This window comes from Carassius gibelio, chromosome A22, assembly GCF_023724105.1.
Source record: "Carassius gibelio isolate Cgi1373 ecotype wild population from Czech Republic chromosome A22, carGib1.2-hapl.c, whole genome shotgun sequence".
In the NCBI taxonomy this organism is placed as follows: Eukaryota; Metazoa; Chordata; class Actinopteri; order Cypriniformes; family Cyprinidae; genus Carassius; species Carassius gibelio.
Window position 1 is genome coordinate 11172693 of NC_068392.1, and position 25512 is coordinate 11198204.

General features: G+C 37.0%; 2 protein-coding genes and 1 long non-coding RNA gene across 6 annotated transcripts; 2 read left to right on the forward strand and 1 right to left on the reverse strand.

The window, feature by feature from the left end:
- Positions 1–7: 7 nt before the first annotated feature.
- Positions 8–5373, forward strand: LOC127943286 (uncharacterized). 2 transcript variants are annotated; one of them, XR_008149618.1, is made up of 4 exons: positions 8–539; positions 883–957; positions 2323–2493; positions 2637–5373. It is a non-coding gene; the product is annotated as an uncharacterized LOC127943286 (long non-coding RNA). The 2 variants fall into 2 exon arrangements; XR_008149617.1 differs by having other exon boundaries at positions 10–522.
- Positions 5374–6141: 768 nt separating this feature from the next.
- Positions 6142–8601, reverse strand: LOC127943213 (cyclin-dependent kinases regulatory subunit 1). The gene is made up of 3 exons (XM_052539453.1): positions 8436–8601; positions 8039–8166; positions 6142–6624 (listed from the first exon to the last, which is right to left on the reverse strand). Exons 1-3 carry the CDS (start codon positions 8498–8500, stop codon positions 6581–6583), a joined length of 237 nt encoding a protein of 78 aa, XP_052395413.1. The 5' UTR covers positions 8501–8601; the 3' UTR covers positions 6142–6580.
- A 1677-nt stretch (positions 8602–10278) lies between these two features.
- LOC127943197 (SHC-transforming protein 2) lies at positions 10279–24253 on the forward strand. Of its 3 annotated transcripts, none has more exons than XM_052539429.1 (14): positions 10279–10395; positions 13697–13927; positions 16874–16944; positions 18959–19019; positions 19127–19246; positions 19708–19761; positions 19850–19901; positions 20107–20233; positions 21141–21318; positions 21642–21735; positions 21990–22157; positions 22254–22543; positions 23515–23673; positions 23755–24253. In XM_052539429.1, exons 2-13 carry the CDS (start codon positions 13787–13789, stop codon positions 23641–23643), a joined length of 1485 nt encoding a protein of 494 aa, XP_052395389.1. In that variant the 5' UTR covers positions 10279–10395; positions 13697–13786; the 3' UTR covers positions 23644–23673; positions 23755–24253. The 3 variants fall into 3 exon arrangements, with proteins under 3 accessions (XP_052395389.1, XP_052395388.1, XP_052395387.1); XM_052539428.1 differs by lacking the exon at positions 10279–10395 and adding an exon at positions 11178–12114; XM_052539427.1 differs by lacking the exon at positions 10279–10395 and having other exon boundaries at positions 12136–13927.
- The last annotated feature ends 1259 nt before the right edge of the window (positions 24254–25512 follow it).

The window sequence follows — 25512 nt, forward strand, 5'->3', positions numbered from 1 at the left end:
CACGCTAAATGGCCACTAGGGGGCGTCAGTGTCCTGTAAAACCCTTTCTCGCGCTTCCATATCGAAATGAATTCACATCAGGTTGAATTTTTTTTTTAAAGCCATACTTTTATTATGCAACTAAGTATGTAAGAAACATCTGAGTTTAATGATATTTAGTTTAAATAACCAAAATTAATTTTAACACATGCATTAAAATAATGCTTAAATACTAAGTGCTACGCGAGGGGTGGATGGACATCAGTTTTAATGCTGAAATATGAGCAATCGGAACTAAAGGCGGATAAATAAGGCCAAGCCAAGAGGGATTGTCTTTACACGTGGAGAGGAGCTCAAAAAATTAGTTGCACGGACTCAACACTTGGGATAGAAGTAGTAATTATTTGTGCAATATACGCCGGAGAGATTCAACACAAAACAAACGAGGGACATAATGAGAGTGCTACATGTCTACCACAATTCCTGGACTTTATGGACCGTGTTCATGTGTGTAACGAGTGGAGTTCATTCACAAGAAAGACTGTAAGTATACTATGTTTGTATGTAGCGCTCTTTTATGGACACTGGGTTCAAAAATTCTTATTAGAAAACACTTTCACTGAAGGGTTCTACTTGTTATTTATTTATTTAGTAAGAATATAAATAGGTTAAATGTTTATTTTTTATTACCATGCAGTGTAAATCCATATACATATAATATGTTTAGTGAAAACATTGTGGAATCGGCTGAAGCAATAGATAACAAAATATCAGACCATGTGACATCACAAGTGCAAACATATTAGACTGAAACTCTGAGCAACTAAAGTATCTATTTTTCTTGGAAAAGTACTGCATTGAACTTTAATTTGACATGTTTATGTGTGCATTGTCATCCAACAGTGGAGGTGGCCGAAGAAGATCGAGAATGTCCTACAGGAGAAGAACCAGAACAGGAACTTATACTCATTCCTGCAGGTATAATCATCTCCTCCTCTTTTTTTTAACACATCTGGATCGGTGACCTGCAGGTGTGAGCGTGTGCCACACATGGACAGGTGTTGAAGAGTTCAGCAATCAGATGCTACATGCATATCAGCCCAGACTACATTAATGCTTGGATAATTAGTATCCCAGCCTCCTGTTCATCACCTCGCACTTTCCCGTATAGGGAAAAATACTACAGCATTGATCTCCAAAAGGTTACATTAAAATGTTTTCTTATCAAATCCAGCCAACTTTTACTCACAGTGTTGTTTTTGGGCTGAGAAAATGCATCTATAGGGCTGTGGTTATTGGGGTTCCTCAAGGTTATGGTTTTAGTCCGCTTTTATTTATTTATTTAAGTTTCCTTTACCTACAGTAGGTGCCTCCTGTTTATATGTTTATATGAATTTGCAGTTCTTTTTTGCTTGAGGTAATTACCAAGTTTGTTTGTGACCTATCTGTATCAATGATTGAGGTGACTTCTCGGATTTGCCATTTGTAAATCTGTTTGGAAAACTCGCACCATTACCTGTGTAGAAGAAATACGTGTTTTGGAAATCTGTCAGAGCATTTCCTTGACACAAATTCAGCTTAGTCCTAGATCAGAAATGTGTTTGAAACCGAATTCTAATTTACAATGATGTCTTATTTTGACCTAAACTCAAAAATAACTGGAAAAAAAGAACATTTATTCTACTCTTCTATTAGCTTCGTTTTATTTATATGGATGGATATTGTAATGATGTTGAAAGATAATATGAAAAATAAGTATACTTCAGTTTCAGGTATAATTCCAAACTGCAAGAAAGACATTTATTATCCTTAATGATTAAGTGGTGCTGAGCAGTGGTGTTAACAAAAACCCATAAACTAGGATTTGTCTCTTTTTTTAGAATTTACGGACCTTTCTACTGTAAAGCCTTACAAACATTCTCTATGGAAAGATAAATGAGTTAAGACATCCAAACTGTGAATTTCTTTTTTACATTAGAGATACATTTACACACTTGGTCTATTGAAACATAGGAGCACCCCTTTCAGGCCATTTTGTAAATGTATTCTTTTTCTATCAGTCATGTAGTCTGGCAATGCTAGCTATATTTATTTAAAAAAAATATATATTTTTTTACCAATTTGATTAATAACAACTACAAACACGATACTTAAATTCCACAAACATGTTTTTAGAAAAAAGTAAAACGGGCCTAAAACATACACTTGAGGGACACCACAGCCAAACAAAAAAAAACGTATCTTGATTTCCAGAAAAAAATATCTAAGTCTTTGAAACAAATCAAACAAAGCTTTTGTCGAAGATGGCAAATTGTTTTGCAGCATGTGATTTATATTTAATAGGTGGGGAGGAGCCAGGTTCTGGAGCTGAGGTGTCCTACTATTCTTACAAGTATTCCCCAGAGAGTGAGGGAAAAAAAAAGTGTCTATAGAAGAAGAAGAGGTGGCAGACACCACACAGCTTCTGGGTGGACATATCCTCACAGTGGACACAAAGGACTCACTTGAGCGATGGTGAGATACAACCCATTTATCGCAGTCATTTAAAGGACTATTCTTCCAAAAAACATCTTCACATTGTAAAACATCATATTTTTTCAAATACGTGTATAATAAGCATCCATGTTTTGTCTGTTTCTCTGCTGCCTCTACAACAGAGACCCCTGGCTGCCAGCAAATGCAGGAGCTCCACATTTTACATTCTCTGCGAATATGTTTGTGTATAAGAAGGGCTGGGAAAAATAGGGATACCCGGTCAGTTGTGATGAGATGACAGCTCTGAGTGTGTATGGAAAGAGAGATAATATCAGTTCTTCTTTCTTTTATTTTTTAAAATTCATTTCCATAGCAGACACTGACTATGCATCCATGCTAAATGAAAATTGGCTCGTATGAAATCTGCACTTTTAAACAGAATGTCTCTAATGCGACTATTTAAGTTCACGGAGTAATTTGGTTTAATTAAATGTTAAGTTACCAATAAGTCCCATTTAACATACTTTTACTCTATTTAAATTCCCCTAAAATCAATGCAGATTTGCCAAATGGCCTATGTCATTTGGAAAATCACTTAAAATTAACCATCAATATCACATTTATTAAAAAAAAAATTAAGTCAGTGTGAATAAACTATTGCTATGCTTGAATTGCAATTTGCATTCTGTTTGTTCTATATAATATGCAAAATTAGTATAAGGGCATACCAAATATATACTAAAAATACCATATGTATATTTTGAGTGGAAATTTCTAAGTATTTTAGGACACATTGCTCACAATCAGTAATACTGGAGAATTTGGTATGTGATTATTCTCCAATGTGTAAAGACCGTATACCACAACCGTAAAAAGTATATACTATGCAAACGCTTAGCATATGCATACAATAAGTAGTATTTCAAAGTGCTCTTAATCTCCCAATTCTATCTATTTTTCGCACAATTGCAAGTTATAAAATTCTGATTTTACATCTCACAGGTTATGCTCACCCTAATGTATGCATGAAAACCCTTAATATACTTTGGGCTTTATTATTGCAGAGCAGTCTTATGTATTCACAATACTACTGTATATACAGTATTAAAAGTACATACACTTATGCTAAAGTTGCTTTCAAACAGTTTTGAGAGAATCTATTGTTCCTGGTTAACTGCTTGAGCTACTTCAAAGCTCTCTGACACTTGTTTGAAGGTCCAGGCAGAACATTGACCCCATGTATTTCTGTCCACTGGGTCAGCTTGTGAGACTTCAGCTCCAGTTACCTTAGGATTGTTAATGTTTGATGTTTATTTGATGGTCAGTGAAGTGGTGAACATGTTCACCTATCATGCCTCCATTCATTTTAATAGCTCTCCCAGAGTTTCTTACAATGCATATCAGATGGGAATATTGTGCATACTCACTTACATGTCCTTCAGAAGTTCCCATCTTCTCAAATGTCGAGGGCCTTTTCTATGCTGGTTTGCAGGGAGGGGTCCCAGCTGCTGGTCTCCTTAGTGACCCATGCTTGATGGTCCATCTCTGCTCAGCTGAACAGAGTAAAGACATGAAAGAGAAAGGGAAGCGAGAGGAGGAATTCTCTGATGGATATAATGTTACATGACAATGAAGTGATGAAAACTTTTGTGCTTCTGTCTCTCAAACACATTTGTAATATTTAGAGGACATCTTATTTAGTTCAGCTAGGAAGAAGGTCCTACTAACCATCGCTTCAGCTTTGTACATGGATGTTTTGAAGATCTACCCATACTCGTGGTTTTGCAAAGTAGCTGCTTGCGTTTTTAAATTTCCTGAAACTGATTTTGCAGGAAACATTCTGTAGATTTCTAGAATGGTTATACCTCCAGTCCCAAATGCAATCTTGACTTGAACTGTGTTTGAAGGAAGTATCAGCATGTGTGGAATCAAACTGGTCCTCAAACATTTGTGGGCTGATGTTATGGCAGTATCAGAGAAGATAACCAAATGCACTGTCAGTCCTCCACTCCAGGAAAAACCATCAGGCCACTGGGATGAGCTCACATTCCTGCTGGGCTGCATCTAGAGGGTGTGGATCTTCTCAACAGCTGCCTGCCAAAAACTGCATCACTGCATATTTCTGATAACAAGTAGGGAAGTGCATATGTTGTGTGTGCATGACTGCATTATGACGGCTGTGTTTTCCAGTCTTGTTTACAGGGCCTGGTCAATACATCCTTCCAATGACTATTGGCTTTGTAGGCCATGATTTCACCAGTCAACAATTCCTACTCCCTCCATGGCAGGATGACTAACAACAGTGAGTTTATATGTACTTACAGTGAAATAAGAGAACTCCGTAGGAAATAACGCAAATATAACAGCTGGAGTCTTTCTAGCTCATTTTATGCCAGGAATGTACAAATCAGCAATGATGACATTTTCACTAAAATCATTGATGAAGTTGTATTTTGCTAATGTCAGCAGTAGAGGGAGACAGACTGCTGGAAATATCCATTGTTGAACATTTCTGTATTGATAGGCTAGTAGATCAGAAGTTATATATGTATTAATATTATTTTCATGTTACTTTACAGAAAAGGATACAACTACGCTTAATTTTGCCCCTAAGGATTTTTTTTTTTAGCATTAAAATATTTCTAATATTGCTTTTTTATTATTATTCATACTAAACCATTTACTTGTTTATTAACAAGTATAAACAATATCAACAAGTATAGTGATATAGTATATCGGTTTCTTTCCGGAGTGATATAATGCTTTGACTGTACAGTGCATAGCATTGACCGTAGTCCAGGGCCTAAATATCCTATTGATGCCAAACTGACTCGCTTTGGAAGAGAGAGCAGCCCTGTCTACTCCATACATGGCAGGATGGAAAGTCAAGATAAATCGGTTATTTTGAAGTGGCACTGTTGAAACAGTTCCTTGTTTACTGGTCGATCAAACTACTTCATGTCGAAACCACCAGGAAACACTTAGCTGGAATGAGTTGACAGTTCCTAAGCCTTGTTGTAGCTGATATTTGCAGCAGCAATCTTCTCCACCGCTGAGCACACAGTCCCGGGAAAGCCTCTCTGTGCAGCATCCATCGCAAACCAACAGTTGTTTACCTGCAGTAAAACAGTTGTTTACCTGCAGTAAAATCTTGCTTTATTGATGCAAAAGGTAGTGACACCAGATACTGAAAGAAAGCAAAGATTCACATGCTTTTGCCCTTCAGATATGTAACTCTGGATCAGTGTTTTGGGTAATATTTATGCAAAAATATAGAAAACTCTAAGGGGTTCATAAACTTTCAAGCACCACGTCTGTGTATTTGTGTATGAAATCAGGGAACTGATTTTAAACTAAAGCAATAAAAAAAAATCTTGCTTTAAAATTAATTTTAACTGAAATAAAATGATTAAAATTAATGAGCGATATTTTCGGATTTCATTTCAGTTATAACTGATGTACTAAAATAATAATAATTACAAACTAAAATAATTTTATTTCAGTTTTATTGTTCACACTGTATCATGCTAACAAAAACTTATACACTATATAATAGGAAAAATAATCAGCTAGATTTTTTTGAAAGTGTGAGATCAATAAAAAAAAAGTGAAAAATATTATTTGCATCAAATACAAATTCATTGTAAATTTAAGTCATATTACACTGACTACAAATTAGAACGCAAGTGAGCTAATAAAAATAATATTTATTGATTTGTCAACAACAAATGAGGAACAAACAAACGTTGACCGCTCAACATACAAGATGAGGATGTTAACAACACCAGTTGAGCAACAGAAAGCATCGTAGTGTACAACAAAAACTATTCCTTCTATTCACGACAGGGGCGATTACTAGTCCTGAAACACCTTCCAGCTTATTTAAACGTGACTTAAGTGCAGATCTAATGAAAACACTTCAGAGGATGCAGTCCGTCCCCCTTTATCTATGCTCCTGCTACCATCAGATCTCCAGATGAAAGGGGGAGGGGAAGGAGGAGTAACATTTCATTACCATAGATCTGCAAATAATAAAACTTATATACAAATCACAACGCATGGAAAGAAATGCACGCATGGTCAGACTCAACCAAGTAGTTTAACTTCCAATGACAATCTGGAAATCTCATTCCTTGGGAAGCGGTCTTCGAAAAAGCAGGATGTGGGGCTCTGTATGGAAAGAGTAGGATTAGGGTCAAGGAGAATAACAGGCAACCTTTTTATAGACATTTGGATAAATTTCATTCACCAGTTAGAGCTTACTACCTAGACAGTATTTAAGCTGTCAAAGTAAGTTTTAAAGCAGCCCTAGGCCCTTTATGTTAAGACAGTGTCTTAAATACGAGTTTGACCATCTATCAGTTAGCCAGTAAGTAATCAGTCTTATTTTTGGAATGAATTTAGAATAATCTATGCTTTTATGTAACTGAATTTTAAAAATGATTAATAATCTTAAAGGGACAGTTCACCCAAAAATGAAAATTGTCATTAATGACTCACCCTCATGTCATTCCAAACCCGTGAGACTCCGTTCATCTTTGGGACACAGTTTAAGATATTTTAGATTTAGTCCGAGAGCTCTCAGTTCCTCCATTGAAGCTGTGTGTACGGTATACTTTCCATGTCCAGAAAGGTCAGAAAAACATCATCAAAGTAGTCCATGTGACATCAGAAGGTCAGTTAGAATTTTTAGAAGCATCAAAATACATTTTGGTCCAAAAATAGCTGAAACTATTACCGTACACACTTTAAATGGAGGGACTGAGAGCTCTCGGACTAAATCTAAAATATCTTAAACTGTGCTCCGAAGATGAACGGAGTCTCACGGGTTTGGAACGACATGAGGATGAGTTATTAGTGACTATTTTTATTTTTCTATGAACTAACCCTTTAAGGTGAGACACTGCAGGCAAAAACACTTTTTTTTCAAGCACCTGTCAATTTTGGGCTTTTCATCAAGTGCTTTTTCAAACAAGTGGAAGAAAACATCCAAAAGACACTGTTAAGTGTTTATTTTATAGCACTTCATCGGTTTGTGTCAATAGATTTCAATTACAATACATATTTTTAAAGGCCGAAATTAGTTTTTAGTGTTCATATATATTTTCCTTGATTATATATACAACATTTTATCCCCCCAAAATTTTGAAAATATATTGTTTTCTGGCTGTTCAAAGTATTTTCTGAATTATGGAGTGACAAAAAAAAGAGAGCCATAATTCCCTCTGTAAAAACATTTGACTGTAACGTCAAAAATATATAAAAATACATAATTTTGAAACTGACTTCATCCAGTGTTCAGATTTTTGTGCTAGACGTTTATGCAAATTAGCGCATATTTCAGTAAATAATGCCTCATTTGCATATTTAAACATAACATTTTAGAAAAACTGTAATACAATTTTTTTTTTTTTTTGCAATTATCAATGTAACGTTATCAATCAACTGGGTAAATAAGATGATAACTATTAACTTTAGTCATTTTTTTTTTACCCTATTCACCTGCCTTAAAGGAAAACTTGACTAACTTGTAAGACCAGTCTAAATCATTTCTGCAACTGGTCTCCAGGTCTATACTACTAACCTGGTTTATGGATCATGTAGTGGATCCAGCCCTGACTCTGCTGGACTCCCAGTCCTCTCCATTCCTCCTCGGACATTAAATGGGAGGACGGCACCAGTTTGGAAAGCTGCTTGGGAAGCATGACATGTCTAAGAGGAAGGAGAGGGACAACATGTTAGTTTGACTGACTAATACTGAATACTTAATAGCTCTTCAAACTGTTTGTCAGGCAATATGACACGGCTCGGACGACAGAACTCGGAAAATACATTTTAAACAGACCGTCTTTAAACACTAGCGGATGTTTTGAAGATATCGTTTTAAAACTGACCCAGTCAAATGCCATTACAACGGTCATTATGAAGTGTCGCGTCAACTCGAAAATGAAGTGAACAGTTGAACGAGAGAAATTCATCACCTGTACTCGTATTCCTCGTCAGAATACTTGTCGGAATAGTAAATCTGCTTTTTCGATGAAGACATTGTGGTTAAATAGCTAAAATCCGAAGTGAAATCCTGGAAAGCTAGCTCGCGGTGTTTTCCAGAGGGCGCCGCTTCAGGTTTGAACTCAAACGGTCCCTCGCTCGCTTCTGATAGGCTGAGGGAGTCGCTCGTCGTTTAGGCCCCGCCCCCTCGACGCACGCCTTCTGCGTTTGACAAGAGCTAGTTCGATCGATATTACTGACCTTGTTTTGTTTGAGACCTTTTTTTAATATATTATATATTTTTTTTTCTTTTCAACTTTAGAGCTTTTTCCTTTTTTTTTTTTTTTTTTTTTTTTTTTTTATAAAGGTGAGTTTAACCGTTTCTACACAGACGTGTGAAACCCAATGATGGTGATTATGCTAAGAGAGTTTTACATTGCTGTGATCTTACAAATATACAATAAACCAAAATACTTTTATTTTAAGGTCAGATACACGTTTGTATTACAACAGAAAGTAGTTTAGTCCGTCCCTCAGTTCATTAAAATCGGCCCTACTTGGGAGGATAAACTGAAATAAACATTACAAAACACACTTTTTCAAGTGTAGTCATGATTTAAATGTCATATCTGTTAATATCAGTCAAGTGCGATTATAAAATGACTATTAACTTCAACTCTGTCACAAGCATTTAAAGCCAAAAACTAGGATGAAGGATTGAAATAAAATGATGTGACAAGATATTCACAAGATGCTGTTTGCAAAGAGCAAAACGTCGACAACACATTTATCAAGATAGAAAGTGAGACCATATTATGTTCAAAGGATGTGTTAAGCAACTCTTGAATGAAAGACGTGCTTTAACAAGATTTCACCAAATCAAACAGTTCCCGTTAGTATTTCAAGCTTTGTTCATGAAAAGTCGTGACTTGGGTAAAGTTATCTTTTTGTTCTTTATGTTGAAAATAAACAAATTACTGCATTATTATTTCATATTCATTTGTTTGAGGTGGCATAAGTTGGCTCCATTTTTTTTCTTTTATTTGTTGTAGTCTTTTTTTTTTTTAATGGTTTAACACCTTAGTGTCATGGCTGCTTGTTTGACCACAGTGTTCCTGTGACCTTTTTAACAAGCACACATTGTTGCAGTACAAAATCAAGCAGAGCGAGCAAGGCATCAGAAAGCTTCTTTACCGTCTGTATTTTATCTTTTATCTTTTATCTCTGTTGTAGTCATATCTTATTTGGTGCAGTATACAGAGTGTTTTTTGGTGTCATGTTGTGTATCCAGTGATTATCATACTTTTTCTGAACACATTTCTTCCACTGATCTTTTTTCACTCCAGTTTTATTCCTTTTTTATGTGTTGTTAAAAAAAAAAAAAAAAAAATCAGGCTTGCTAGAACTTTAACCAAAGGTTAACTTCAGTGACTCTTTTGTTAATGAATTACACCGGTTCCGCTTCAAAAGTAACACTTAATACCTTTTGTTCAAGATGTGAATTCAAATGAGGAATGCATTTCTGCATGTTTTAATGCTACGACACATATAACTGTCTGCTAGAATATAATATACATTTTATATAAAGTCTTTGATATAAACAAATCAAGTCTTTCATGAACTCTTAGCAGCATCAACCATTATTATCAGTGTTAAGTTTGGAAACACTTAAATTTATATAGTGTTTATGCATTTTGCAGCTTTGCAAGTTTGGACATTTGTGTTAAGTGCATTAGACCAGAAAACCAGTAACTGATTATCGTTGGAGGAGGTGTGTGTAAGTGATGGTGTGTGTTCCTGGTTTGGTTTAAGTGGTTTCTCTCACTCTCTGGGCTCAAACTTCACACCTCTCAACTCTTTTGTGCTTTTTGCTTTCCTCTACATATAAATAAATACTTTTTGCATGTTTTCTTTGCTGCTTGATGTAGGGCTGGCATTGCAACCTGCATTTTGGTGAGTTACGATTGGCTTTTCTCTTTATCTATATTTTTAATCTGCACATGACTAAATTTAGTAAAAAATTTAATATTATTTTGTGTTACATTGCTACAAACGCTTTAAATGAGGATGTGGTATGTTTCTGACATGTGGAAGATGTATTTTAATTTGATGGTATTTTAAGAAGTATTAATATACCACCTTCTCCTGACCACAATTTGATGTTTAATGTCAAGATAATATGCTGATAATAAACTGGCAGTAAATGTCACCTGTTGGGTGCTATTGATCTATTTATGTGCATGTGAGTTTTAGACAGACCGGTTTGGGTAGGAATATTTTTTTTTATCAGATTAAAAAGTAGTACTGTATTTTCCATTTTGCAAGTCAGGATGCAGATTTGATTATTATTATATTCTCTTTCCTAGATATTCATGAATTGTCACAAATAATCTTGAGAAGTCACATAACTATTTTTGTAAAAAAAATAAAAAATAAAAAAAAAATATATATATATATATACACACATATATCTTAATGATAATGCTGTAATAAATTATTATAGTATTAGTCTCAACGTAAAAACAATCTAAAAAAAAAAAAAATATATATATATATATATATATATTAGAAATCAACGGAATGTTTTTAGATTCATAATAACAATTGCCCATATCATTTTACAAACCTACCTGTACTCTTTTAAATAGGAGTTAAAATAAATAAATATATCCAAATTAAATACTATTTTTCAATGCTTACAGGTGCATCCTACGATCTGAAGGTATATAAACTTTTCAACAAAATAATATGTATAAATTAAGTTATTTTCACTTGTGGAATATGTGTAACTGTCTTATGTCAGAATGCTTCTGTGATAAAATGATTATGGTCATATTTTCAACTTCAATACCTTCACGACTGAGGTGCCCTTGGGAAAGGTACCGAACCCCAATACCCAACTGCTTCCCGGGCGCTGCAGCACAAAAATCTAAATTTACTTGATCTGAGACTATAGACAGGTGCATCCAATGGGAATCTGAGCATTTATGGCTCCCAGAGGAGAACCAGACACTAAATGAGTGAAGTAATCTTGTTTTGTCCTTTTCCTCCTTCTTATGCTTTTATGTTCTCCTCTGTAGTTTTGTTCAGATCAAAGATATTGATCTGGAGCATGACCCTGCATGTGCACTCTCACTAATTGCTAATGGTCACGCTGTCCCCATTCTTGAAGCTAAAATGACCCCAGATGCACGTGCTGAGTAACTAATGGAAAAACAACAAAACCTTTGCGCACCACATCTGAGAGGTCACCCAAGAGATGATGATTTAGGAAAATGTAACACTTGAAAAGAAGGCACTTGTGAGTCATGAAGCAAGCGTGATGCTTTGCCAACACCACAAAGTTGAGGTTTCCACCAAAATATCTCTGTACACATAGGCCACGGTAGTGGAATATAGAGTATTTTAGTGCTTCCTGTTTATTTGGCCTTGTGGAGTCTTTGCATTTACTTTTTTGGGCAGTTGCGAAAAAGGTGACGTCAGAGTTAAAGGAAGAGACTATTTGTCAAACACGCACAGCGTCTTGCGCAAGTCCTGTAACTGTGACAGCTCAGATGGTTTCTTGACTTCAACAGCGAGAGACAGACCAGAGAGACTCAACAATTGTTTTATAGTCCATCCTGCAGCAGTATGAAGAACTCTGAATGGAGAAACCAGTAATGCTGTTGTGAGGTATTTAAAAAGTTCATTTATTCTTTATTAACTGGAGTAAATTATGCTTTGACATCTTGAGTACTCGTGTATGTATGCTGTGTATCAAGCTACTATCTGAGATAGTCTAAAGTAGGTCTTAATAAATTGGATCTGTGACATAAAAGGCAACAAATAATTAAGTATAAGGAGATATTTAAAAGAATTTTAAGGCCCAGACAACATTGGACCATAACGTCAATACATATACTGTGTGTGTGTGTATGTGTGTGTATATAACACATACAGACACACTTAGACATTTTTAATTTTAAAATTGTGCACTTGTAAAACATCTACTATAATGTAACAAATCATTAGTGATAGCTACGGAGAAAAAGGTTTTTGCTGCCAAACAATGTAGTTATAACATTCACCAGCAGGGAATATCAGCGCTATGCTAACTAGCCAAAACTTCATCCCATGCCATAAACAATGAAATGTGTCATTTATGCACTGCCTCAACCAAGAGAGCTAGTAAAATAATTGATATTTTCAACTGAAACCAGTATTTTCCTGTTGGCCTAGTTGTCGGGATGCTAAAAAAATAGTAATGGTTTGCTAGCTTCACAGCGTTTACACCTTTCTGGGGAATCAACCTGGGATAGGAGAAAGTGTGGTAGCATTCAAAGCATAACACACATCGCCTTTCGCTAAAGCTAGCTAGCTGCAGGACTGAATGGCTTTGCTTGTATCAGACTGTGTGCAGGTTGATAAGTGTAAGATGCTTTAAGGAGGTGCTCGGGCAGATGTGCATTAGCTAATGTTGCATGATCGCAGCTGGGTTGGGCAGAGCTAATAGACACACCATAACACTGACATCATCAAGAGAGTGGGGGGAAGCTGGGCTGAGAGGGAAAGAGAGAAAGGGAATGAAGAAGAGAGGGAGGGATTAAGCAAGCCACAGTAAGGGACAGAGCAACTGACAGAAAGCAGAGAGAGACCGAGAGGACGCAGGGCTAGACTCAGTCCGCACAGAACCTTGTGGATTTCTCCTTCGCTTCCTCTGCATTTTTCCTTTTCCCTTTCCCTAGCCATCCCCCTTTCCCCTCCCTCTTCCCCCCCACTGTCCTCTCTGCTCTGGACCGCTCCTCCGGGCATGCTACTTAAGCCAAAGTATGGCCGCTTCCGGAACGACTCAGTGACCTCCTCCGACGACCTGATGCAGAGCCTAGCCATGAGCGGGAAGGTGGTGGCCACGCCGGTGGCCTCCTCATCCACGCCTGGCTTGGAGCTGCCACCCCTGGAGACTGCTGCTCTTCCTCCGCCTTCGGTCCAGGTGCTGGCCGACTCACCCGGGCTGGATGGCGAGCAGGACGGCACCACCACCTTCTGCATGCTCATTCCTAAGATGCCCCAGTGGAAGTTCTCCAATTCGTTGCTCAGTCGTAGCCCGTCCAATAGCAGTTCCAATTCCAGCAAGGATTCCAGCAGGGCGCCTCCGACCAATAGTTCCCCTGGTGCGGCTTCAGGGGGGGCACTTGCTGCCAGTGGTCCCGTGGCTAGTCTTGCAGCTGTGTTCAACTCCTGTGACCCTGTTTGTATGGGCCCATGTTCCCTACAGGCCGCCAGGAGGCAGAGGGCCAGTCCAAGAGAGTCCAGCCCAGGGGCCACCGAGGGGAGTCCAGGGAGCTCTGGGAGCTGCAGGACCGGGATGAACCGGAGGACCAGGGTGGAAGGAATGTGGCTGGGAGATAACTTAACCCAGAAGGGCAGCTTCATCAACAAGCCCTCACATGGGTGGTTGCATCCAGACAAAAAGATCAGCAGCACGGGGGCTTCGTACATCGTCAGGGTGAGTCACTGCTTATCATCTCGAAATCTCACCATGCTTTCCGCCTAATGTTGTTTTGCAGCTCCGCAGCGGTGTCAATAGGCAACTCTGTAGTATTATTGATAATCGGTAATTTACATTCACTGCACCATCTTATGCAGCTCTGAAGAAGCTGAGAGTTATATGACTCCCCTTGCAGAATACCGGATAAACAACTGCAACATCTTGTCCTTTCAGAAGCTGAGTTCAGTCAAAACAACTTATGATATGAGAACAATGGGACTCTATTCTCTACAGTGTATTGGTTATGTCAGGGTGCAATTGCTTGAGGAGAATGAAGGAATATATAATTTAATCCAGATATATTGCTTTGTGTGGTACAGCGACTGCGTCAGAGCAGGGGGGAGGCGTGGGTAAACAAACTGCAGATGTAAACAACTCAACTAGAATTGAAGGGAGGCGAAGATAAGTGATGGCTGTTCATAAAATGTATATTTGATCCCAAGATGGACATTTGAGCAATTACTAAATTTTCCCTTCAATACAGATTCTTATTTCACTTAGCAATAATAATAATAATGAAATTGCAATTAAATTTAGCTTGCATAAGGCAGAATGTTCAATATGACCTTTTCAAGCTCATGTTAAATATAAAAAAAAAATCCCAATATGCTTGATTCTTTGTTTACTTTTGATGAAGTAGAAATGTCTGTAATACGATTGTGATAAAAGGCTAACCAACTACAAAAGGCTAACTAACTACTAAAGGCTAACTGCTATTGCAGTTTGGTAGATGTTGTGGTTGTAAACAACTATCTGCACTGGACTGCATCTTGGTGAATCAAGGGTTGCAAATATTGGCAGACTATTTGACGTCAATCACAGCGATCCTCTCTCAACCCAGTTTCTCACCCCTCCACCCTGCACCCCCTCCCGCCGTGTGTTGTAACCACACAGCCCTCTCTCCAACAGCCCAGACTAGGCCTGCGCACACTTCTTAATTGCATTTCACAGGCACCATTCATTCGTTTATTCAATTACATTTAATCACAGTCATTTGTATCACATGTGTTGCAGAGGAAACAGGCATGGAGGGGGGCTGTAATGCAAATAGCGTGGTGGCACGTAGGTACACCACAAAGATTTTAGATCAGGCGTGCATTTTCTTCTATTGTTCATCCTACTGTGGCAATGAAACGCTAGTGGCTAGATACGTGAAAGCATTCAAAGTGTTTGTTAAAAATACCAATCTGTATTTACATTGGTGAATAAGTTGTTGCTTCGAGATTAGACTAAATTCAAGTCATTTCTAGATTAGAACCAAGTAACTTTCTAAGAACCGAAGACTACAAGAAATGAAAAATCTAAAAGCAGTCCCCACAGATTTTCTAAGTTTCCCCTTTTATATAGGAAGCATAAACCTTTCTGGTCATTTCCTCCTGTGCAAACCTTTCTTGGGCCTTTCCTGTCTTAGAAATAGGTGTGAACAAGTGATAAACAACATTCAGTGATGTCACGTGTTGTAGCTGTGGATGATGTATTGTGATTTTTTTTTTTCCCATGAGGAGAGTCGTGAGATCTTTTGAGAAGATGAGGAAGCAGGAGAGTTTCATTAAAATATAAAAGGAAGTCATCTAATCACACTGATTGGATGCTTCCTGCTGCAGACTAATCTAGTTAAGATGTCTGCAATGGCTCGCTTGGAAATAAATGGGCTGGTGTCAAGAAATACTAAACTAACTAAATGGACAGTATGCCTTATGTTATGTTATGTAAATAAGGAAATTTTCATTTTTGGGTGTACTGTCCCTTTAAGACAAAAGGAGAGAGTGCAGAAAACTTGAATGTAGTGTTACAGCGACTGATCTTTATTCATACAGAACAGTTTCAAATTCATAATCAGCTCTTGGGACTTCCCCAAAACTCTCTTAGATTTGTTGAAGAAGAAGAGGATGTTGATTCCAGGAACGAAAACAGCAAGAACTAGTGTCTCAGATTTTTAGTTCACTCAAAATGAGTTCATTTACTCACTTTCATGTCGTTCCAAACCTATATGACTTTCTTCTGTGGAACATACTCTGGAAGTCAATGGGCTCCAATGTAGTTTGGTTGCCAGTGTTTTTTAAAAAAATCTTTTTTTCGGGTGTTTCGCTGAAGAAAGAAAGTCATACAGGTTTGGAAAAAAATTAGGGTGAATAAATGATGGAAGAATTTTTATTTTAAGGTGAACTGTCCCTTTAAGTTAGTGCTATAATCCACTTTACGTTTTTAACTTTAATGACTAGGGTAACCAATTTGACTCAATTGAAGGCCACATGATCTGTGATGTTTGTCGAGGTATGTGTAGGCCTCTGAAATCCTTTACCAAGGCATAGACAACAAAAATGATGTAACAAGAAGTCTTGTTATTCAGACATATGTTGCACCGTCCGTGTGGGGGTGAACATCTTGCGTAATGTTCCTGTGACCCTTTGAACGTATTAGTGACTAACTGCTAAATGGATATTCCCCTACATCTTCGTCAGAGCTCTTTCCACGTCCCAGTAGGGCCTGACTGCAGTAATACCTCTTAAGTCCACCCCCACCAGCCATGATGCGGTTATTGCCGTCAATCTTTTCACGCTTTCCGGTAATTACCTTACCCAGCACAGCTGTTAAACTGTCTTTTGCAGAACTGCTGAGAACAAGCTGTCTTGCAAAATTATACACTTCGTATTTATCTGTAATTATGCGCCGTTACGCTAAAGGTGCGCATACAACACTGGATGTAACTTGCTTCTTGCTCTAATGTGCTTGAACCATCTTTGTGTATGTGAGATGGAGACAATTGTTGTTTTTGTTTCCATCAGCTAAATCACAGACTCTGGCTCTTACCAATAGGAATTAGATAAATGTTTTCATGAAGTATTGATGACCTCTGGGAAATTAAAACCAATTATATATTTATTTAATTAATTTTTTTTGCAGTACATGGGCTGCATTGAGGTTCTGAAATCAATGAGATCTTTGGACTTCAGCACTAGGACACAAGTCACAAGGTAAACGTGTTTTTGTTTGGATTGCACTAAACCTAGATAAGTTTTAACCACAATATTTGTAGTAGTTTCTTGGTTTTACACAAATACCCCCCAAAAAAGATGTTATTGTTTTGGTTCCCTTTGCTTATTGTTTTTATTCATTTATTTATTTTTTATTATTTAGATTTAGATTTTATTACGCACCTCACCTGTTTTTGTTTTGTTTGTTTTTTGTTTTTTATTTTTGCTTTGCTTAGCTGAATAAATTTTCTTTATTTTATTATTTTATTTTATTTTATAAACATTTTTTTTTAAATTTTCATATTTTACCCTCTATTTTGTTTTGTTTTGATATTTATAGAATTTTTTTAATTTTTAGTATTTTTTTTAATAGTTTATTTTACAATTAGAAAAAATGTATATATGATGTTGATCTTGCTCTGTTTATTTCAGCTGTATTTTCTTTGCTTGGTTTATTTTAGTGTTTTCTAATTAGTTTTAGGCCTAAATCACAAATATGTCAGCCTCCATGTTTGTAACTTTTTGTTTGGTTTTGTTTTTGAGAATGATTTTGAATGTTTTCTGTTTATAAATTGACGAATGAACATTATGCTATATTTTTTGAGTTATACACTTTCCACAAAAGGACTAGATTATTATTTTGCAGCTATTTTTTTATGTGCCATATCATGTTTGCATATATGTAAGTATGCATTCATATGTTGTTTATATGTGTAGAAGCATGTGCATTCTTGTAGCGGTGGGGCGGAGCTCCAGATTCCCAAGGGCAACAGCGGAGTCCCTCTCTCTGCCCTTGCTCATCGATCAGTAGTAACCCGAACCCCACAGCCCACGATGGGCTTAAAGTGGAGATAGCACAGGCGAGATGGAGACAGAGTGATACAGCCATGTATTATTAACAACTCCCAGTAATGACTGAGGCGGCCTATTGGGGCCCAAGATGATGCAGATTGCATGGGGTGGAGTTAGAGTTGATAAACACAGAGGACTAGAGAAGAGTGATTGTTTTGAGTAGGGAGCGGCAGTCTGTTATAACATTATAATGGTTATAATGGGAATGCTTGGAGCAGGCTGCATATTTAGCCAGAATCTATTTTGCAGCAGAAACGGATGCTGAAAGAGGGAGTGTGGGTGGGCTCTCTCATTTGTCATTGTCATGTAGTGTGGCCAATGAGTCATTTTTTATAAGATCTGAGGTGCAAAACACATACAGGCGCAAAATCTTGCAACAAAAACACCCAAATGCGTTATTAAAATAACACTTTGAACTGCAAATTTTATAACATTTATTGGCAACATTCCCTGAAAAGGCATTTTCTGGGACAGTTTGCACTTTTGAAATACGAATGGGTTATTTGATTGTAAGCTGGTGTTTTGAAGTCACTCAGCCTGCTGTTGCTGTCTACAGTCAAACACGTTCCCCTGTGCCAAACACTCCACGGCCATAGGTATAGTTTCACAAATGACATCGCACATGTTTTGCTTAGACGTGTTTTGGTGTCCATCACTATTGCCTAGGTTTAAGGGTTTTCAAAAGTGTTTTCAACAATTTTAGAATCAGTTTTTTGTTTTGCTTTGCTTTTTTATTTGTTTTGCCTTTTGGTTTGTTTAGCTTTGTTTTTTGTTTTGTTTTGCCTTTTGGTTTGTTTTTTGTTTTGTTTAGCTTTGTTTATTGTTTTGCCTTTTGGTTTGGTTTTGTTTTGTTTGCCTTGCTTTATTACCGTTTTTGCATGTACATATTTGTTTGCTTTATTTATTGGTTTTTCCTTTTGATTTTTATTATTATTATCTGATGCACTTAAAATACACTGAGTCCCTCTTTATTGACCTGGTTTGAATAAGCGTTATTCTTAGGCTCACACTCATTCCTCATTCATTTTCATACTGTGGTCGCACTAATACACATGGGAAGTTGTTTATTATCGGTTTTCCAGATATGTGAGATTGTGATATCTGGTAATACCACTCTAATAGTTATCTTTATCTTTGTAAATGTGTGTGTATGTGAACACAGGGAGTCCATCAACAGGTTGTGTGAAGCTGTACCAGGAGGAAAAGCTGCCTGGAAGAAGAAAGTAAGAGAGAAAATTATCATGGTTTTGTATTTTTATTATTATTATTATTAAGCATAAATCAAGAATATTTAGTTATGTCCAAATGTTTGTTTTGCTGCCCATTTTAGGCCACCAGTAAAACCCTCCAGTCTATCATGGGGAAGAGTAACCTGCGTTTCGCTGGAATGAGCATCGGTGTCAACATCTCCATTGACGGCTTGAGTCTACTCGTCCCCACCACACGACAGGTTGGCCTCCTCTTACACTGGATAGCCCTTCAAATCATATCAGAACAAATAACTTTTCCCACTTGTGTAGCTTTGAAAGGTTTGAATCCTTTTAATGATTTATTTGGTTTGGATGAATAGATTCAAATTTGTTTCATAAATGATTCAAGTTCCTCTGCAGCCCTGGAGTACAATGTTTTGACTAAGCTGCTTAAATTTTGTTAGACATTTGTCAGTTAAGTGTGACTAATTGAGTTAATTCATCAAAACCATAACTGTTTTTGTGCCAGAAAAATTAGGGCTCGGATTAAATTATGAAATACATTATTGGATAGTTGTTTATTTAAAAAGATATGTTGCCCCTTTAAGTAACTTCAGATCTCTTGTAGCTCATTGACATTTTTTTATTTATTTTTTATAAGTGTTGAATATTGATTTGAATTGAAGACATCACATCTTCTCACTCCCATCTCTTTATGTAGGTGATTGCCCATCACCCCATGCAGTCCATATCTTTCGCCTCTGGTGGAGACTCGGTGAGCCCTCTTCTTTCCGCTCTTACCATTTTCCTCTCCATTAACAAATGCCACTTGATTCTCACTTGGATTTCATCTTGTGTTGCAGGATACACCAGATTACGTCGCTTATGTGGCCAAAGACCCTGTCAATCAAAGAGGTATTTTTATATTAATTATTAAGATTATTTTATTTGTATGGGTATAATTTAAAAAAATAACTTTTTAAAATATTTTATTAATCTTATATTTGAATGTTCATGCATATTATGCAAAGAATCCTATTTTCTATCTTGTTTGTGTTGCATATTATCTTGGCTAGATTTCTCTCATGTGAACAGTGTTACCTTTTTCTTGTCCCTGTAGCGTGTCACATCCTGGAGTGCGGTGACGGTCTCGCCCAGAATGTGATCAGTACCATCGGCCAGGCCTTCGAACTGCAGTTCAAACAGTACCTACACAGCCCACCCAAAGCCATTCCCGCCATGGATAGGTGAGAGCCACATAATTTTGCATAAACCATAAAGTCTGTTTGGGCTTTTGAATGCATCACAACATTAAAATGATGGTGGTTCCTAGTTTCACCTGCAGTTAATCTTGAGCTTCATATCTGAGCAGCTTTCGCAAAGTTGAAACGGGATACACACAGCTTGTGTTTCATATAGCCATCCTGTTTTGATTCCAGGCCGTTATTTAAAGCTAAATTCATTTAAGGAGCTCTCAGAAACCACACGACTGCTTAGTGTCACATCAGTAATGGATAATTTCTTGCATTTTGGTCTGTTTCAAATCATAGTTGTTGCATGTGCTTTCTTGTCTTTTTTTTTAAACATTTAAACTGTGTTCGAAAACATAGTGGGCTGCCTTGTAGTCTACTTCCCTATATACGCAGCATCCTAACCAAAATAGAAGTAATGTGACTCATGTGAACTGCTTTACTAAGGCAACAGTTCGGTGTGCTGTTAGCATGATGCTAAGCTAACAATATCAAAATCTAAAGGTGCGGTCACATTTGGGAAATTTCACTGAAAAAAAAGTCTATTTTCAACAGTGTAGCAATGTATAAAGCACACCTCACACACAAGTCATTTTAAACCAAGCAGCTATGTGTCTATTAATTTGGTGAATTTGCGTGAACCCGTGAGGAAATCATTCACCCTCATATAAAATTCCCAGTTGCTATTAAAATGACTGGATTTTGCTCACTCAAAACAACGGCAGATATCACCTCATGTTTATAATCATTAAAAATATTGTCAATCTTTAAGTAGATACCACTATATCAACTGTTTTTTAGTTACTGAATTAAAACATATTAATGATTTATAAATTCATGTTAAATATATGTTTACTTTTTCACTGATCTTCTAAGATGCTAAATAGCTTTATTTAATGGTTAGGACCATACGAACAGAGGAGTCGGCATGGGGTGATGACGAGGAATCATCTGAGCACAATTACTACAACAGCATACCAGGAAAGGAGCCTCCTGTTGGGGGAGTGGTGGACTCTAGGCTCAGGCCTCCTGCGGGCCTACTGGGTCATGTCCATACGCAACCACAGAGCAAAACCACTCAGGTAAACTTTGTTATATAGACTTTATTATAGATGTATGTGGATTTTAATGTGTGTCATGAACAGCATGAAGTGGTTTGTGGAGAGAATTCACTAAGGTTGGACTTAATAAACTTCTCTGAGTGGTGTTAGTATAACGCTTATTGCTTCAGGCAAAGAGCTGGTTATGAATACAGCACATTCTCTAATGAAAGCTGAAAGCCCATATGCCATTTGTAAGAAATTATCAATTCTATCTATTTATCATCTTTATATATTTTATACAAGTGTGCTGAACTCATGCCTGGAACGAAGCCTGATCTCAGACCTGTGTTTGCTTTTTTCAGATGGGGTCACCGGCCAAAAGAGATGCAGGCAGCCTCCCTGCCACCCACTTGTGTTATGAAGTGCACTGGGACACAGAGAAAAACAGCAGCTCAAGTGAGACGCCTGCTGGTTAATCATCTGTATTATGTTACTCTCCTGATGTTTTAGTGCATGTGCACGGAGCCTTTTACTGGGTCTGATATTCCAAATGTTCCATACTAATTGCTTAGTTAATTACACTCTTCAAAAAGAATCTTTCAGTGAACAGTTCTTAAAATATATGTTTTTTTCTTTGTTGTCCATGGAAACATTAATGTTAATAAAGAAGCTTTATTTGTAAGAGTTTAGTTATGTTTATTTTTCTTCAGGTTTGACTTCCGATGGTTACCTGCGAGCAGACGGTCATCCTCCAGGTAGCCGCGATTACGAGGAACACCTGTACGTAAACACCCAGAATCTGGACAACATGGAGGCTTCAGCGGATGCCCGAGGAGGACGTAGACCCGAGAGTCCAAAGAAAGACATTTTTGATATGAGTGAGTCCATAACAAATAACTGTAATATCAGAATATGTTTGATTAATGCGTTTAAGTCATTTCATTCTACAAATCGTACTGTATTAAACCTCACAGGACCGTTTGAGGACGCCTTGCGTCTACACGAGGCCAGTGGAGTTTGTGTATTGGAGGACAAGTGGCCGAGTCCCCCACGCCGTCGGGCCCCCGTGGCCCCCACAGAGGACCAGCTGCGGCGGGAGATGTGGTATCACGGGCGCATGAGCCGCAAGGATGCAGAGAATCTGCTGGGCCGAGATGGAGATTTCCTAGTGCGGGACAGCGCCACTAATCCGGGCCAGTATGTGCTGACTGGGATGCAGTGTGGGCTTCCCAAACATCTGCTGTTGGTGGATCCTGAAGGAGTGGTGAGTGCTGCTTCAAAGCTCAGTTTTCATACTGTGTAGACTTTGATGAGGAGCTTGTTTGATGTCAGAGTTGGGTTTCCAGGGCTGTTTCCCAACTCACAATATAATCAACGAAACCCCCAAGTCCAGTGGCATGGTGTAAAGTTATGTGGAATCAAATAAATTTTGCAATCGGTTTGAAAGCAGTCCAGCCTGATTTAATGATGTTAATGAGTATTAATGATTGCTTGACTGTCATAATTATGTTGGTGATAATAATAAATGTTAATATTTCTATAGCAATAATACTATTTTAGAAAAATAACAAAATAAAAAATAAATGAAATGAGAGATAAAAATGGTAAAAATGAAAGTAAAAAAAAAAATTTGTATATATATATATATATATATATATATATGTGTGTGTGTATATATATATGTGTGTGTGTATATATATATATATATATATATATATATATATATATATATATATATATATATATATATATATATATATATATATTATTTAAAAATGCTTTTATTTGCATAGCACATTCATAAATAAAAATGCTTTTGGGTCAGAATATGTTTTCTGAAAAAAATATATTAAAATATAATAATTATCCAGATTTTTTTAAGGCTAAGCAAATTAGACTTATGAAAATGCTTAAAAATAAGAGTTAAAATATATTTTTTTATTTGAATAGCACATACATAATACAGCAGTAAGTTCAGTGAAAACAAAATGTAAATAATATATTTAAAAAAATTATAAAAATAAAAACTTGACAGATGAATGGATAAATGTGCTAAAAATGAAGGTGAAAAACTAAAATAGTAAAAAACAAAATAAAATGATTACCATTATAATTTTAAAAAGATGAGTTCGCAAAACCAAATAATCAAACTTTGAAAAATAATTATAAAAAAACACCCTTGAACCACAATAATTCACATTTTACTTACATGAACTTAATTTTATTTTTCATTAGGTTCGGACTAAAGACATGCTTTTTGAGAGCATCAGCCACCTGATCAACTACCACCTGACAAACAAGCTGCCGATTGTTGCAGCAGAGAGTGAGTTACACCTCCAGCAGGTGGTCTGCAGAATGAACTGACCTCTATCTGAAGCCCATATTGAGTACATGGTAAGAGGTTTGCGGCATTTTTATACAGATTATAAAAGCCTTTTTTATATGGGTAATTTATAGTATTGTTTATTTTTTTAGGGTGTAAGGCCGTCCCCCGTGCCGCCAATCTAGAGGCCCCACACTGTTGCCTTAAACAGACTCTGAGCTTTCACTGGGACTTGTGGGATATCGCTGTTTCTTAAGCACTGACCACAAACAGCTTTCAGCATGTCTTGCTCCATCAACCCCTTCTTCAACAGAGAAGACCCCAACTGAGACTTTGGCATTGGGAAATAAAGTGCTTGTGATCACTGAGTTTCCCAGCAGACTGTTCTTGGCATTGCCTGAAATGTGAACTTAGGAGAAACCTATGAGACAGACAGTCTTATTCCCTTCCTTTACATCCATACGAGCGCTCGTAATCAGTGAACTGTTGTTTCTAAATATGATGTATTGAGTAACTGTGGCTCTGATCTTCTCTAATGGTCACCTCTGAGACTGTGGACATCTTTGTGTGTTGTGCATACCAACGATATGCTCTCAGGATGCAGTATTTGTTAAGGACATTATATAAAGCTCATAAGCTCAGTTGCTTTAATTCAGTCGTGTCAAATGCACGTTTAATATATGCACTCAGGACCAAAATTTTGGGTCGTTCTCATGTGATATTGCCCTTTTTTAAAATTTGGTGATTCAGACATGCATTATACTTCACAAATATTTAATTTCTCTTTTGTGTTTAGTCACAAACAGTTGCCCACAATGTGCACCATTTTGTTTTAAGGTGCATTCAGTAGTTTGGTGGCAATTAAAAAAACTAATTATAAAATAAAAGCAGTCAAATTAGCAAAACGTAAGATTCAAAAACAAAGGTCTGCTGTCCATTATCTATGGTGTAGGGATGGATGAAGCACCACAAATTCAGAGGCCACTTCCAAACTAAGCAGCTTTTTTTGTTAAATGTGGCGAATTTGCAACCGTACAGAATCCTTAAATCCAGGCTGGGAAATATTTAGCGTGTGGTGACGTTTGCCAAGGTTCAACAAATTTTTAATAGGCAAAGTACAGTAATTTCATTAGGAATCCATTCACCTGATCAACTACCACTTGACAAACAAGCTGCCAATTTAGGTAACAAACTTGATGAACTTGATGAAAATTTCCATGGGGAAATGTTTCACATCAGTCTAGTCATTTCAATAGGAATCTGTACGATCAGGAATTTAATGTGAGAGTCCAAAAGCGAATCGAATATTCACATTGCGTTCCTCACTCTATATTACTCACGGGTTGTTTTTTGCATTACTTGCGCAAATAAAAACATAATTATGCTTTCCTACATTTTCTGATATAACCGGACATATCAAGCCAGACATGTCAATAAAAGTTTCGCTCATTGGCTTGCGCGACAACGAATAATGTTAATTTCCCACTCGAGCTGAAATTTTTCAACTTGTGCGGAAAACGCAATTGAGCAGCAATTTGCGAATTGAACAACAAATTGCGAATTCACATCTATTTATGTCTTTTCATTGATTGTCTATGTAATCTACTCGCCCAAATGGTGTACACACCTTTCCCCATGGGTTTCTGGTCATGCAGATTTGCTACATTGACCAACAAAAAACTGCTTGGTTTAAAAATGACTTATTTGCTTCATACATCTCTACGCTATTGACAGTTGTACATTTTCCCCACAAAATTCTTACACTAATTTGTTAATGCAGCCCTTACACTATTATGCACAGATTCCTATGGAGATGAGTGCAATTTTGCAGTACAATGTGAACACACCCTAAAATGTCTGAGAGAATTCTCAAAATCCTATAGATATGCTAGTAGCAAAGTGTAGTCTGG

Bases quoted from the DNA above. Each gene is read 5' to 3' on its own strand.
- LOC127943213 (XM_052539453.1), bottom strand. From the start codon at position 8,500: ATGTCTTCATCGAAAAAGCAGATTTACTATTCCGACAAGTATTCTGAC. The intron at 8,167-8,435 runs GTGATGAATTTC...CCTTCCTCTTAG, and splicing joins GACGAGGAATACGAGTACAG to ACATGTCATGCTTCCCAAGC. The intron at 6,625-8,038 runs GTTAGTAGTATA...CTTTCCATACAG, and splicing joins CTACATGATCCATAAACCAG to AGCCCCACATCCTGCTTTTT.
- LOC127943197 (XM_052539427.1), top strand. From the start codon at position 13,232: ATGCTACTTAAGCCAAAGTATGGCCGCTTCCGGAACGACTCAGTGACC. The intron at 19,247-19,707 runs GTTGGCCTCCTC...CTCTTTATGTAG, and splicing joins TCGTCCCCACCACACGACAG to GTGATTGCCCATCACCCCAT. The intron at 20,234-21,140 runs GTGAGAGCCACA...TTTAATGGTTAG, and splicing joins GCCATTCCCGCCATGGATAG to GACCATACGAACAGAGGAGT.